Below are 15,586 nucleotides of genomic sequence, written 5' to 3'. Positions count from 1 at the left end.
ACCAATCAGCAGGGGTCAGGGGACAGCTAGCGTTACATTGCTTTAGCCACATTAACAATGACAAGCGCCAAGATTCCATCAAGTTACGTAAGGTTGGCATGGGACACACTGCCAGACAAAAAAAAAATGCTAGGTGCTCTACAAAGAGCTATGGAGAGTGACAGTGTTGTGTCTGTATGTGTGTATATGCGTGAGGAAAAGAATGAACCTCTCCAGTGGTAGTAAAGCTGAGGTACTAAAGCTTACTAGCATTAGCACAACATCATGTAATTGGGCTAACATTAGTAAGCAATTGTGCACTTTAAAGTAGCAATCAAAGGTATTGACTGTTACTGTACATATCAACAACTGCTTCTGTGAAATTAGATAAATAGTGTCAATGCTAAAATATCAAACATTCCTTTTAAACTGGATGCATAAGGTCTCAGTGATGATTTTAGTAGGTCACTGGACCCAACTCAGCCATGAGTTTTAAATCTCACTTTTAGGAGAATAGAGCATAGAGAAAAACGGATAGAAGATATGGGAAAACAAATGTTGAGTTTGCTGCAGTGATCCCCTGGGAAGTCATTTGAAAGTCAATGTCTTTTTCTTCACAGACGTCTTTTGTGAGCATCACCACAATGGGGTTCCCAAATTGTCAATGCACTTGCCGAGAAGGGGACTTAAGGAGAGAAAAGGGGGGTTGGGTGATGTCTTACCTGTAAAAGTATAAAATCCACCTTCTCGGTTATCAAGTTGTCAGTTGTGGCTAGTTCCCAGTCAGAGAATTTAGACCATGAACACAGCCTGATGGAAAACTAGCCAGAAGACCTACCCCTACCAGACTACTCTTCATGAACCATCTACAGTAAGAGGTTGTTTATTTTAAGTTTTTCAGGTGCTGGCCCTTCGTCCAGTTTTTAAGTATATTCAAAATGTCAACACGTTTAGCTTCTCTAGAAATACCAATGGCATTGTCAAATTATTACAATTAATGCTAAAACTATTGTAGGTTTAGTTGTTGTGTTTTTTGTGTGTGCGTGTGGCTATGATTAAACCAAATAATGACTTAATGGTAATGTGGTGATTTTCTAGGTCTACCACAGCGATGTGAAATGCTAATTAAGATATTTATTTTCAGCCTTTGAAAATGGTTGCTGTTAGTGCTTTACTTCTTCTACTGCCTGTAGCTTGGACTTGTGTCCCCCAAAAAGCAGGTGAGTCCTGTATGATAATTTTAGCTAAAACAATACTGTATTTCGTCTGAAGTATAAGACATGCTATTCACTATTCATATACTTGATATAATATTTATGTCACCAGTAATCATAACACATTGTTAAAACGATTACACTGTAAAAAGAGAATATATTTCAAAACCACTGTTGAATATGCCGATTATAGGCTGCTATCATGCTACAGGTTCTAACAGCATCTAACTAAAATTAGTATTTTTCCAGACTATGTTATGGTGTCATGTTTCCCCAACGCAATCATTGCAAATGTCCTGGAGTGTCCCTATGGCTGGGAGATTGGCCAGCTGTCCCTAGGAGGTCTGTGTTACACTGGTGTCAACAGCCCAGGGTTCTTCCGCTTTACAATCCCCGACCTGACACCCAAAAACAACTCGTACTGTGGCACTCATGCGGAGGTGAAATACTGCACCTTTACTTAAAACAACAGATCTAAACTTACAGGACTAAGGTTTTCGAGTTAAATGCAAAGTGGTCAACCATCCATTCTTATTTTTTAAATTTACTTTGTTCCCTAGTTTTTAGGTGGTAAAGACCCCAAGTATGTCTTCTACAACTCAATTGTGTCCAACGACACTTCGCTAACAGTCAGAAACCAGCCGGTCAACTACACGTTCAGTTGCACTTACCGGGCTGCCTACTTGGTCAACAACGCTGTCTTCAGCCAAAGGTATGCACCGATCCTGGCAAGTGTATCACAGCTCCTACAATCTGGAGAGCATTGTATTCTAACACAATGACTTGCAGTGTTTTTACTAAACCCTTTGCTTCTTCCAGAGTGGCTACAGTTTTTGTCAACAACGGGAGTTTAGGCACTTTTAGTTCACAGTTGTCTATGAACGTATTCACGGTAAGTGCCTTAAGCTTTGGTCCCATATACTTCCTGGACACAGATCAAGCTTAGTCCTGGATATTCAATAGAGATTCTCCATTCAGCATACTTTTTAGTGTAGGACTAGGCTAGATTTTGGTCCGGGGAGCCGGGATTTTAACTGCTTGAATATAAAATATAATATTAATAGTTGTTTTGTAATTATGTGGTTATAATAACCTCTTTAGGACTTATAAGGATCAGCAACCTAATGTGTATATGCAGTACAATATGGTAACTGACCTAATTGTGTTCATACATTTAGAATTCCAAGTTCCTGTATACTAAAGATGCCCCCTATGTAATTGACACATCAGAGATCGGCTCAGAAGTGTTCATTGGGATTGAAGCCAAAGGACTCAGCAACAGGTACTCACTCACAACATATATTTGTAAATAGATATATCTTTGTCCTGCAAAAATTTCATATTTAAATATTTATACTGAAAGGGAACAGGAAAGGAATGAGTTGACCAGAGCCCCCGAAAATCCCTGAATAATCAGCCCACAGGACAAAGGTGCCCTGAATTGTGCCTGTGAATGTGCACTGCTGGCTAACAGGTTGATTTTAAAGCAGCTCTGCCCAGGTTCAAGCTAACCCACTCATTCAAATATTTATTCAAATATTTAAAGTTTGACGATGTTTCAGAAAACCAACCCTAACCCTGTCCTAACCCTAGAAATGGAACCACGTCACGTAGTTGAAAGTCACAAGTAAGTCTCAAGTCTTAACCTTCAAGTCTTGAGTCAGGTCCCAAGTAACGATGGGCAAGTCTCATGTCTTAACCGTCAAGTCTTGAGTCAGGTCCCAAGTAATGATGGGCAAGTCTCAAGTCTTAACCTTCAAGTCTTGAGTCAGGTCCCAAGTAATGATGGGCAAGTCTCAAGTCTTAACCTTCAAGTCTTGAGTCAGGTCCCAAGTAACGATGGGCAAGTCTCATGTCTTAACCGTCAAGTCTTGAGTCAGGTCCCAAGTAATGATGGGCAAGTCTCAAGTCTTAACCTTCAAGTCTTGAGTCAGGTCCCAAGTAACGATGGGCAAGTCTCATGTCTTAACCGTCAAGTCTTGAGTCAGGTCCCAAGTAATGATGGGCAAGTCTCAAGTCTTAACCTTCAAGTCTTGAGTCAGGTCCCAAGTAACGATGGGCAAGTCTCATGTCTTAACCGTCAAGTCTTGAGTCAGGTCCCAAGTAATGATGGGCAAGTCTCAAGTCCACTGCTCAGATCGAGTCAAGACAAGCCCTTCATTTTCGCTTTCAAGTTTCAAAACTTGTATTATATGATGGAGATAATCAAATATCTTTTTGTTGTAGAATTTTTTAATTAGCTAAAAGGAACCTAATATTATTCAGTAGGTTGTTTTTATGTATTTATCTTAAATGTTGTCAAATGTCAATTCTTCATGTATTTAGATAAAATATATTTGTTTTAATAGTAAACCTATTTAAAGATGTTAAAAAAAAAAAAAAAAAATCTATCCACGTTGAAAACAAGAAAAGGAAAAAGTCAAGCCTAGTTTGGCCAACCCATGATTAGAAGGGATGCATGTTGTTGCCCTCACCGGAATCAAACCAGCGTGTCCTACAGTATGTGACAGGCTGTGTCTTTAACCAATACACCACTAAACAATACATGTGCAGTGTCGGTATACTTCTGCATACTTCTCCAGTAAGTCGAAACTCCACGGTTCTCGAAACTAGTTCCATACATTAGCTGACATCCAAACCAACAACAGGTATAACAGGGTTGCTAAACCCCATTCAACACATTCAATTAGAAAGATATGACTGTAGATGACTACCTTTACAGTAATGAAAACAACTTCAATAACATCACGCCAAGTTTGAATATTTAGCCAGACACCATTAAGCATTGTGGTCTATATTACCCCAAAAAGCATGCATGGATGCATGAAATACAAGGTGCTGCTATCTTGGATTACGAACTCGGGGCTAGTGGTTTTTTTTAAGACTTTTCGAGTTGGAATTTAGATTTGAGGGGGCGTTCCAGTTGAAACTTCTGAATTGGAACTTGGAAATTACAACTTCCGAGTACAAATTGAATGCGCCAAGAGTTTCTTAAACATTGCCCTGATAAGCAGAAGTGCCTCTTAGGTACATTTTAGGGCACCTTTATCCTTTCTGCAAATAATCAGGAGTGGGTCAGGTTTATCAAAACCTCCAGGATGTCTGAGAGGATCTCAAAGATTCCAGAATAGTAGCAGTGCATGTCAGGACTACGCTGTGGAGTAGTGTATCCTCCGCAGTTTGTTATTCGTCTCACAAATTGGAGTGGGATCAGGGAAGATTCTCTGTAGCTTAGTTTTTGAGTAGTGTAGTCACGTAATGTGAAATCTGGAATTGTATGAGACAGTGTCTGGGGTTGATTGACCAGATTGAATATACAGTCGTGTGAGAAAGTACACATCCCACAGAAAGTTATATTTTATTTCTATTACATATTTGGACATTTTGGCTCTCGAAAATACGTACATCCTTTGACATTTCTGTCACGGCTGAGGTGAAGGACGTGAGGCATAGAGCGGTTTTGGATGTCCATTACTTTCATATGCTTATTCTTACACCAAACAACAAAGCAGAAAAACAAATGTAAACTGATATGGCATACAACGCAGACACAAACAATGACCGACAACTGAAAGATAAACTGAAGCAACTTAAATGGGATCCCCAACCAGAGGCAATAGGGAACAGTTGACTCTGTTTGGGGATAATTAAACATAAATGCAGAAATGCCAAGAGGCACCTCTGCAGTCAGGTCCTGACTGTGGCCTCCAGGCACAGAGAGATGCCTAGAGGCACCCCAGCCAGGACCTGATATTTTCCCCATTGTGACCAAAATGGTACAGAGTACAAAGTTTTTGCCACTGATCAACACAAAACACCCATATTGCCATAGTGAAACTGTTTTATCTGCTAATTGTTTGAATATAATTATTATTATTAAGTATAAGGAATTTTTGTTAAAGTTGGCAAGAACAGCTATTGAAGCTAGGGGTGTATTTATTTTCCTGCACCCCAAAAAATGCATTTCTTCTGATTTAATATAAATAAGTGATTGCAAAGCATAATATTCTAGTGTAATGTTTTTAATTAGTTAACTGTCAATATACAACCCTGTTTCCATAAAAGTAAAAATGTAAAGGAAAACAGAATGTAATGATGTGCAAATCATTTAAACACTGCATTCAATCAAATGTTGAAACTGAGAAATTATTGTTATTGTTTCTTTAAAAATATATGCCCAGCAACAGGCTTCAAAAAAGCTGGGACAGGGGCAACAAAAGACAGGAAAAGTTGTGTAATGCTAAAAAATGTACCTGGTGGAACATCTCAAGACTAATTAGGTTTATTGGAAACATGATTGGGTATTAAAAGAGCATCCCAGAGAGGATGAGTCTTTCAGAAGTAAAGATGGGGAGGGGTTCACCACTCTGTGAAAGACTGCACAGGGCAACAATTTAAGAATACCTACCGTGTAGAGAAACAAAATCATATACAAACAAGATCCAGCACCGCCTTCTCTGGGCCTGACCTCGTTTAAGATGGACTAAGGCGAAGTGCAAAACTGTCCTGTGGCCTGACGAAATCAACATTTTAAATAATTTATGGGAATCATGGACGCCACGTCCTCCGGACTAAAGATGAAGGGACTATCTGGCTTCTTATCAGCACACAGTTCAAAGCCAGCATCTGTGATGGTATGGCAGTGCATTAATGCACATGGCATGGGTGACTTGCACATCAGTGTAGGTATTAATGCTCAACAATATATACAGGTTTTGAAGCAACATATGCTACCATCCAGATAACCTCTTTTTCAGGGAAGGCCTTGCTTATTTCAGCAAGACAATGCCAAACCACATTCTGCACATATTACAACAGCATGGCTCCATAGTAAAATTGTCTGTGTGCTAAACTGACCTGCCTGCAGTCCAGACCTGTCACCCATTGAAAACATTTGGCACGTTATGAAAAGAAAAATCTGACAAAGGAGACCCCGAACTGTTGAGCAGCTGATATCCTATATCAAGCAAGAAATGAAAAACATTTCACATTCAAAACTACAGCAGTTGGTCTCCCTAGTTCCCAAACGCTTCCAGAGTATTGTTAAAAGAAAATGGCACTTTACCTTGAAGGCCTGGCAGAGCCTTACCAGGGAAAAAATCTTCAGTGTTTACAGATAACTATGAATCGAAGACTGGGAGTTCATTGAATGCAAAGGATTTGGAATCAATTATTAAATATTACACATTTATTTCAGATGTTAATTTGTCCAAATACTTTTGGTCCCCTGAAATGGGGTTTTAAAGGTGAAGGAAATCTTTACCTGACCTGTTTTCTTGACCTCTGATTGCTTGGCTATGAGAAGACAATTTATGTATAATTGTGCTGACCTGAACCCCCATCTATAGGTTAATTGGATTATTATTTGACCGTGCTGAATGTTTGATCAATAGAAATTATAACCTTAATGGTACAAATCTGCTGATGTTCTCTTGAGTAAGGTTGTGAACTCTCACTGCACCTGTAAGTAACTCTGAATTAGACAGTTACTAAGAGAGCTTCATAATAAAAAATACAAATGTAATAAATATTATATATAATAATATTAATCTTATCACCTCCTTGTCACTGTGCTCCCACATCTGCATTACTGTTTCTTTTAGTATACTATATTGGGTATCATGTAAAAAGCAGCTTTATAAAATACATTCAACCTTTGAAGGTAATTGTACGGCATACATTGCAGCAGTATATTGAATGTATTGTCACTGTCCAACATTCTTTGGCCTTGCAGATTCAAAGTGGTGATAAGCAACTGCTGGGCAACACCCACTCCTTACTCAACAGACAGGAAGAGGTGGAATCTCATTATCAACAGGTATTTAGGAGACATTTAATGGGAAATGTAGCTCGCAAAGCTGATAAAGTGAGAAATCTGACATTCAACCCAGTTCCGGCCTAAGGCCTTTTGGGGGTCCTAAGTTAAATTTAATTTGGGGCCCACTTTCCCCTATCTGTCGGGGGCTCCCTAGCAGTCGGAGGCCCCCTAGCTGTCGGGGGCCCTAAGCGACTGCAGATGTTGCTTGCCTGATTCAACCTTAAAAAAGTAAAATCTACAAATCACAAAAAAAAAAAATCCTCGAATATATGTGTGCCACAATAATTGGGACCACTTCATTTAATACTAAAACACTGCGGCAGTGCTTTGGATCATTGTCCTGCATGATGATCCAATCACAGCCCACTTTAAGCTTCTTGGCAGAGTCAATATCTGCTGGTACTTGGTGAAAACCATTATATCATGTACCTAACAAGTTGTCCAAGGTCTTTGGAAGAAAAAGAGCCCCACAACATTAAAAGATGTACTTCACAGTGTACTTTTCTGCATGGTTATTGTTCTGTCAACGCCCAACCATAATTTTGGACTCATCTGATCATGGAACCCAGTCCCATTGAAGCTTCCACATTAGGTGAACTGTAGGCACTTGCGATTGTTGTTTGATTTTTTCATGGCAACCCTCCCAAACAACATGTGATTATGTAGGTGGCATCTGATTGTAGTTTTGGAGACTTTCTGACCCCAATACTTAACTAATTGTCAGCAATTGTCCATCTGTGATCCTTAGAAGTTCTTTAGCCACTCAAATTATATTTCTCATTGTGCATGGAGTCAATATATGCACACATCCTCTTCCAGGCCAATTGTTAACATCTCAAGTTGCTTTAAACATCTTAATTATTGCCCTGATAGTGGAAATGGGTAGTTTTACCCATTGAGCTATTATCTTATTGACAATTCCTGATTTGTGCAGCTCAACAACCTTTTGTCAGCATAATTTCTGTATTCTGATAGATGACTATGAGAATTTGGCCTTTGGTGTCACCTCATATTTATACCAGTAAAACAGGAAGTCATGGCTTACCACTTAAGTGTTCCTAATCACACAGGTGAACTTAATGTAAAATATAAATGAGAATATACTTCAGTTAGATTTTACTCGTAACACTTTCTACGGGTGCCAATAACTGTGGCACCTGTTTTCAACAAAACATTTTACATTTAAATGTTATTATTATATTAATATTTTTCTCAATTAGATTTTTGCGAATATTTAGAATGAAAGATCAATATGATAAGCATATTGAGATTAATCCTGATGGACATATTTTTCACAGTCCGTTTTGCTAATATTGACCAAGTGTCAATTTTGGTGGAGGGCGCTGTGTGTATATAAATATATACACTACCAGTCAAAAGTTTGGACAAAATTACTCGTTCAAGTTAATGAGTGTGTTCAAGCTTCTGACTGGTGCTGTATTTATATCATTTGCATTACAGAATTGTATTGTACTTCTGTAGAGGTGTCATAATTGTTCCAAAATAAATGCAACTGTTTAACAATGTATTGCTGTCTTATTTACAGCTGCCCGTATGACAAAACTGTGACAATTTTTGAGAATGCGAAAGACAGCCGTTCCATGTTCAAGTTCAACTCATTCCGTTTCCAGCGCCAGGAGAAAGTGTCTACAGTTTGGCTCCACTGCGAGATTGGGGTTTGTGATGGGGAAAGACTCTCATGTCAGCCAGTAAGTAATAAATATATTATGTTTCTGATTAATAAGCATATTTGATACAACAGTTAATTCTTTGAACATCCACAGATTAAACAAAATGGTTGCCTGAAGTCATCAGGATGCTGTTTCATGGAGGTTTTTGTCTAGTTCATGGCTTATGACCTGGGGATGTCCCCAAGGACACTTATAGGACATACTATAAACATTCTGTTATGTTTTCATGTACAGTAGTATGCCTTAAAAAGGTCTTTAATACATTTACAAAAATGTATTTTTTTTTTTTTTTTACCTAACCTATAACTGGAAACCTGGGACCATAATAGGACCTTATGGAAACAATCTTTAATGGTCATTCCACAAAATGATTGGGCATGCACTGTATGTATTACAATTCAGGACTTGTCTTATAGGTTCCTTGTGGTCCTTAAATGTTTCATTTACAGTAATTTAATCAGAACCAAACAAGATACTTTTTATAATGTTTCCTAAAAGTCGTGTTAAGACTATTTTAACATAATATCTGTAACAATCCAGGACCTAATGTCTTTTAGACGTCCCCTGTGTGCTTGATAGGCATTACATACGCACATAGTTTCTTTGTCGGGGGTTAGCTAACTAGGTTATATGACCAACTAACCTCTGTCACCCGGCACAGCCAGAAGAGGACTGGTCACCCCTCTGAGCCTGGGTCCTCTCTAGGTTTCTTCCTAAAATTCAGCCTTCTTAGGGAGTTTTTCCTAGCCACTGAAATTCAACACTACTGTTGTTTGCTTCTTGGGGTTTAAGGCCGGGTGTCTCTGTAAAAGCACTTTGTGACAACTGCTGTGGTAAAAAGGGCTTTTTAAATTAATTTGATTGATTGTCAGTGGATTGCATTGACATTTCTTTTTCTGTGTTTATAAATATACACTCACTCTTGTGGAATGGCAGTCCACTGAGAGATGCATATTAGATTTAGATTAGATTAAAATGTATTGTCATTGAACAAGTACAGTACAATGAAATGCAGTTAGCATTTAACCAGAAGTGCAAATAGAAGAGGGCAGAAAATGTAAGTATTATGTATATGTATATATTGCAAGTGGAATGTTTAAATGTGCAATGAAGGCAAATGCAGTACAAATGCCAATACTAAATGGGCAATGAAGGCGAATAGAGCAGGGCAGAAAATGTACACGTATTAAGTATAGTGTATGTTTCAAGTGGGATACTAGTATTAGGTATAGTGTATGTTACAAGTGGGATAATAGTATTAAGTATAGTGTATGTTACAAGTGGGATACTACTATTAAGTATAGTGTATGTTACAAGTGGGATACTAGTATAAAGTATAGTGTTTGTTACAAGTGGGATAATAGCATTAAGTATAGTGTATGTTACAAGTAGGATACTAGTATTAAGTATAATTTATGTTACAAGTGGGATACTAGTATTAAGTATAGTGTATGTTACAAGTAGGATACTAGTATTAAGTATAATTTATGTTACAAGTGGGATAACAGTTGTGCGGGTAACATGGCAATCCTAAATGGCATTCTAGATGTGCAACCGAGGCAAATTGAAGGAGTAAGGTAGCATGTGCAACCAGGATGCAGAGAGAGCAGAAATACACAGCTCTGATAGCACAGTATACAGCTCGGATCAACAGAATCATTATAGAATATCTAATATTTTTAAGGACCCTTGCACTGCGCGAAGCCTCAATTCTGAAGGAGATCCAAGTGGCGGTATCCTTACCACTGTGCTACACGTTAAAGGTATGTCTTTACATCTTGATTGAAGATTTCCTGACCTTACACGTGGTTTCTTAATGCTTGTGACGTATGCACCAATGATGTCTCAACGACAGTTGTGGCCAAAGGTTGATTAATACATAATCATTCTGAATAAGTGTTACCGGACTGTTTTCACTATAGTGGCTCGGAAGAGATTGTCAAAGAATGCAAATAAGTATCAGAAAACAAATGTAACATCATTATGCTGTCAGTATTTGCAGTCTGCCTCCCTTGTGAGTCTTGCTATGTTTTTCACAGCTAATGAATCTTCTAACAATGGACACATGTCAGGTAATTATAAAAATGCTGATCCTAAGGAATGTTGCAAATAAAAATGTACATCACCTGTTTTCATTTACTTGATAAGTTGTGTGGTTTTAATGATGTAGCTGCATTCTTGAATGGAGCAACCATCATGTCTCAAACATATAGTACTATTGCCTCAATGCCAAAACCACCCAAACAAACAACAAAGCATTCACCCTGCCACCTTTTTGGGCTAGAGAAATGTCACCACTCTCCGATGTACAACCCCGTATCCAAAACATTTGGGATGCTGCTTAAAATGCTAATAAAACAATGCAATGATATGCATACCATTTATCCCTGTATTTAATAAAAAATAATCAAAATACAACATGTCAAATGTTGAAAAGGAGACATTTTATTTCTCTGTTTATTTCTCTGAAAGTTATTGTTTTTGGAAAAATACATGTCAGTTTAGAATTTAATGCCAGCAACACATTTCAAAAAAATTGTGACAAGGGCATGTTTACCATTGTGTTGCATTAACTCGTCTTTAAACAATACTCTGGAAGTGTTTGGGAACTGAGGAGACCAATTATTGTAGTTTTGAAAGTGAAATGTTTTTCCATTCTTGCTTGTTATAGGATTTCAGCTGCTCAACAATTCAGGGTCTCCTTTGTTGGATTTTTCTTTTCATAATGCGCCAAATGTTTTCAATGGGTGACAGGTCTGGACTGCAGACAGTTTTTTTTCTTTTTCAGGGAAGTGCAGGCCTTCCCTGAAAAATAAATAGTCTGGGAGGCAGCATATGTTGCTTCAAAACCTGCATATGTTGATCAACATTAATGGTGCGTTCTCAGATGTGCAAGTCACTCATGCCATGTGCACTAATGAACCCCATACCATCACAGATGCTTACTATGAACTGTGTATTGTTAATAAACTATATGGTCCCTCTCCTCTTTAGTCTGGAGGATGCAGTGTCCATTATTCCCAAAAATAATGTCAAATTTTTATTCATCAGACCACAGGACATTTTTGCATCCAATATTGGTTTTTGGCATTGTCCCTTACGTACACAGATTTCCCCTGATCCTCTGAATCCATTAATGATATTATATCGTAGATGATGACATCCCCCAACTATTTGCAATTTTATGTAGAGAAACGTTATTCTTAAATTGTTGCAATAATATCTTTCACAGAGTGGTGAACCCCTTCCCATCCTCAATTTTGACAAACCCATCCTCTCTGGAATGATCTTTTAATATCCAATCATGTCACTGACCTGTTGCCAACTGACCTAATTAGTTGTGTGAAATTCCACCAGCTTTAGGTTTTTAGCATTGCACAACTTTTCCAGTCTTTTGTTGCCTCTGTCCCAACTTTTTTGAAACATGTTGCTGGCATCAAACTCAAAGTGGGCATATATTTTTTAAGTCTTTGTACTATTTTCTATTTAGGGTTAAAGTGATTTGCAGATCAATATCATCTGTAGCATCCCAAATTTTTTTGGGAACAGTGTTGTATATTTGGTGGTACACCATGGTTATATGATCTGTATGGTGGGCCTATTGCCAGCATGAATTGCCACTAAATTATTGATAGCTGTTCTCTCAATAAACTATCAATATAGGCCACTACCTCTTACGCTGCTGATTTTAATTGCATCCAGCAACCCTCAGAAAATAAAGTTTTTTATTTTCTGAGGGTCTTTTTACAATATTTCAATTTAGATTAACAAGACTTGTTGCAAGAAAATCATCATTTGCAAATCTTGTGAAAATCTAAATTGTTGCCTGTCACATTCCAAGGAAACTGGAGACTTACGCAATAGATACCCCCTACGGGTTACTGGAGTGTGAATATGTTGCGTCTCCTGTGTCAGTCACATGACTGGTGATGTACAAAAAAGCATATTGTTATTGACAGAGGTAGATTGCATATACACTGAACAAAATTATAAACGCAACTACATATTTTTTTGCCTCCATTTATCATGAGCTGAACTCAAAGATCTAAGACTTTCTGTATGTACACAAAAGGCCTATTTCTCTCAAATATTGTTCTGAAATCTGTCTAAATCTGTGTTAGTGAGAACCTCTCCATTGCCGAGGTAATCCAACCTCCTCACAGGTGTGGCATATCAAGATTCTGATTAGACCGCATGATTATTGCACAGGTGTGCCTTAGGCTGACCACAATAAAAGTTCCACCACACAGCACAATGCCACAGATGTCACAAGTTTTGAGGGAGTGTGCAATTGGCATGCTGACTGCAGGAATGTCCACCAGAGCTGTTGACCGTGAATTGAATGTTAATTTCTCTACCATAAAGCCTTCTCCAAAAGCGTTTCGGAGATTTTGGCAGTACATCCAACCGCAGACCACGTGTAACCACACCAGCCCAGGACTTCCACATCCAGCATCTTCACCTCCAAGATCGTCTGAGACCAGCCACCCGGACAGCTGCTGCAACAATCGGTTTGCATTACCAAAGAATTTCTGAACAAACTGTCAGAAACCGTCTCAGGGAAGCTCATCTGCATGCTCGTCGTCCTCATCGGGGTCTCGACCTGACTGCAGTTTGTCATCGTAACCGACTTTAGTGGGCAAATGCTCACATTCGATGGCGTCAGGCACTTTGGAGAGGTGTTCTCTTCACGGATGAATCCCGGTTTTCACTGTACAGGGCAGATGGCAGACATGCCATGTGTATGGCGTCATGTGGGTGAGCAGTTTGCTGATGTCAACGTTGTGGATCGAGTGGCCCATGGTGGCGGTGGGGTTATGGTATGGGCAGGGGTGTGTTATGGACAACAAACAAAGGTGCATTTTATTGATGGCATTTTGAATGCAAAGAGGTACCGTGACGAGATCCTGAGGCCCATTGTTGTGTCATTCATCCACGACGATCACCTCATTTTGCAGCATGATAATGCATGGCCCCATTTTGCAAGGATCTCTACACAATTCCTGGAAGCTGAAAACATCCCAGTTCTTGCATGGCCAGCATACTCACCGAATATGTCACCCATTGAGCATGTTTGGGATGCTCTGGATCGGCGTATACGACAGCGTGTTCCAGGTCCTGCCAATATCCAGCAACTTCGCAAAGCAATTGAAGAGGAGTGGACCAACATTCAACAGGCCACAATTAACAACCTGATCAACTCTATGCGAAGGAGATGTATTGCACTGCGTGAGGCAAATGGTGGTCATACCATTTACTGACTGGTTTTCAGACCCCCCCCAATACAGAGAAACTGCACATTTTAGAGTGGCCTTTTATTGTGGCCAGCCTAAGGCACACGTGCAATAATCATGCTGTCTAATCAGCATCTTGATATGCCACACGTGAGGTGGATGGATTATCTCGGCAAAGTGCTCTCTAACACAGACTTAGACAGATTTGTGAACAATATTTGAGAGAAATAGGCCTTTTGTGTACATAGAGAAAGTCTTAGATTGTTGAGTTCAGCTCATAAATGGAGGCAAAAAAAATACATAGTTGCGTTTAGAATTTTGTTCAGTGTATAATCTAGCTAGCTAATCTCTGACAAAATAAGCACACTTGCTGTTCTTTTAATGTTGTTTTGAACATAGTATTGCAAAGTCTGGAGATTAATCCTGATAGATGTTGTAGAAAGGTTACTGGAACTCCACTCAAACAAAAGAAAACAATTTATTTTCGGTGAGAAAAATAGAATTTCTTTCTTTGGAGGTCTGTTGTAGTGTATTGCGATTTTATTTGTGATGCACTCCATTTACCCCATTTTGTTTTTCTTTTCTTCTTTTCCTATAGGCTTGTCTCTATGGGTCCTGTGCATAGTCCTGGTAAATACACTTTTGGGTTGTGTGAATCTACCTTCATTGTGGAAAACTGCTTTAGGACAGTAAATGGGTCTTTCTGAAATTGTAGCATTTGTGCAACGCAGAAAATAATGAATAGATACACATCATACATGTTTAAAAAAAAGAAACGTAATGCATATACTGCTATTGTTATGTTTTTAATTGTTTAAAATACTAAGAGCAAGTAAATTGGTGGTCCTTATAATTATGTGTAGAATTGTATAAACATGTTGTACAAATATGGGTCCTGTCAGTCTTCTTCCTTTAGGGTGTTGGTAAGCATAGATGTCCTCCATTAAAAAGAAAAATCCTAAAATGCAAAAAAATAATACTAGCAAAGGCATAAAGCTATCAAAGTGATAACAATAATTTAAACTAATTTAATTAAACTACCATTATAGATTATTTTAAAATGGAAGTTAAACTGAAATTAACAGTTTAACTTCCATTTTAAAATTAAGTAAAAAACACACCCAGACAAAATGTTGTTTTCTCAAACAAGCTTGCCCCAATGCCACTGCAATTGAAGCATCTCTCATGTGTAAATCAACTTTAATTTCAGAGATTATATGAAAATACAACAAATCAAATAAGCTGCAAACACATACGTGTGGAATGTTCAACAACAAAATCTAACCCTAATTAGGGCAACTCCAAGAGATTGACAACATAGTCTTTTTTGTCTCCAAATGTTCCTTGAAAACAAACTTAGTCTTAAACAAATCATTATCAATGATTTACTAAAGCACTGTGATCACAAAACTCAACCGTCAGGTTTACTTCCAACCACTCTGGCATAGCAAATAGATGAGTAAGCTTGCAGTGATAATATCTAGTAAATAAGAACCAAGCACTGAGAGAATATTCCAGATAGAACAGGCTTCTGTCCAGACCTGTTTTCCTGCTCTGTGATTCAGGTAGTTCACATCAGCCAGGCTAGCCTTCTGTCTCCCGGATGTGCACAAATCATTTTTGAAACTGTCAAGCAACCTGTCTATAGCA

The 15,586-nt window shown here is 38.4% G+C and overlaps 1 protein-coding gene across 1 annotated transcript; it reads left to right on the top strand.

The window, feature by feature from the left end:
* Positions 1-621: 621 nt before the first annotated feature.
* tectb (tectorin beta) lies at positions 622-14,880 on the top strand. The gene is made up of 11 exons (XM_020046430.2): positions 622-850; positions 1,124-1,199; positions 1,443-1,633; positions 1,754-1,905; positions 2,013-2,085; positions 2,372-2,475; positions 6,928-7,011; positions 8,558-8,720; positions 10,387-10,465; positions 10,742-10,774; positions 14,535-14,880. Exons 2-11 carry the CDS (start codon positions 1,133-1,135, stop codon positions 14,627-14,629), a joined length of 1,041 nt encoding a protein of 346 aa, XP_019901989.2. The 5' UTR covers positions 622-850; positions 1,124-1,132; the 3' UTR covers positions 14,630-14,880.
* Positions 14,881-15,586: the final 706 nt, after the last annotated feature.

The sequence above is a fragment of the Esox lucius genome, chromosome 5, assembly GCF_011004845.1.
Source record: "Esox lucius isolate fEsoLuc1 chromosome 5, fEsoLuc1.pri, whole genome shotgun sequence".
Taxonomy (NCBI): domain Eukaryota; kingdom Metazoa; phylum Chordata; class Actinopteri; order Esociformes; family Esocidae; genus Esox; species Esox lucius.
This window is presented reverse-complemented; position numbering and strand designations above follow the sequence as displayed.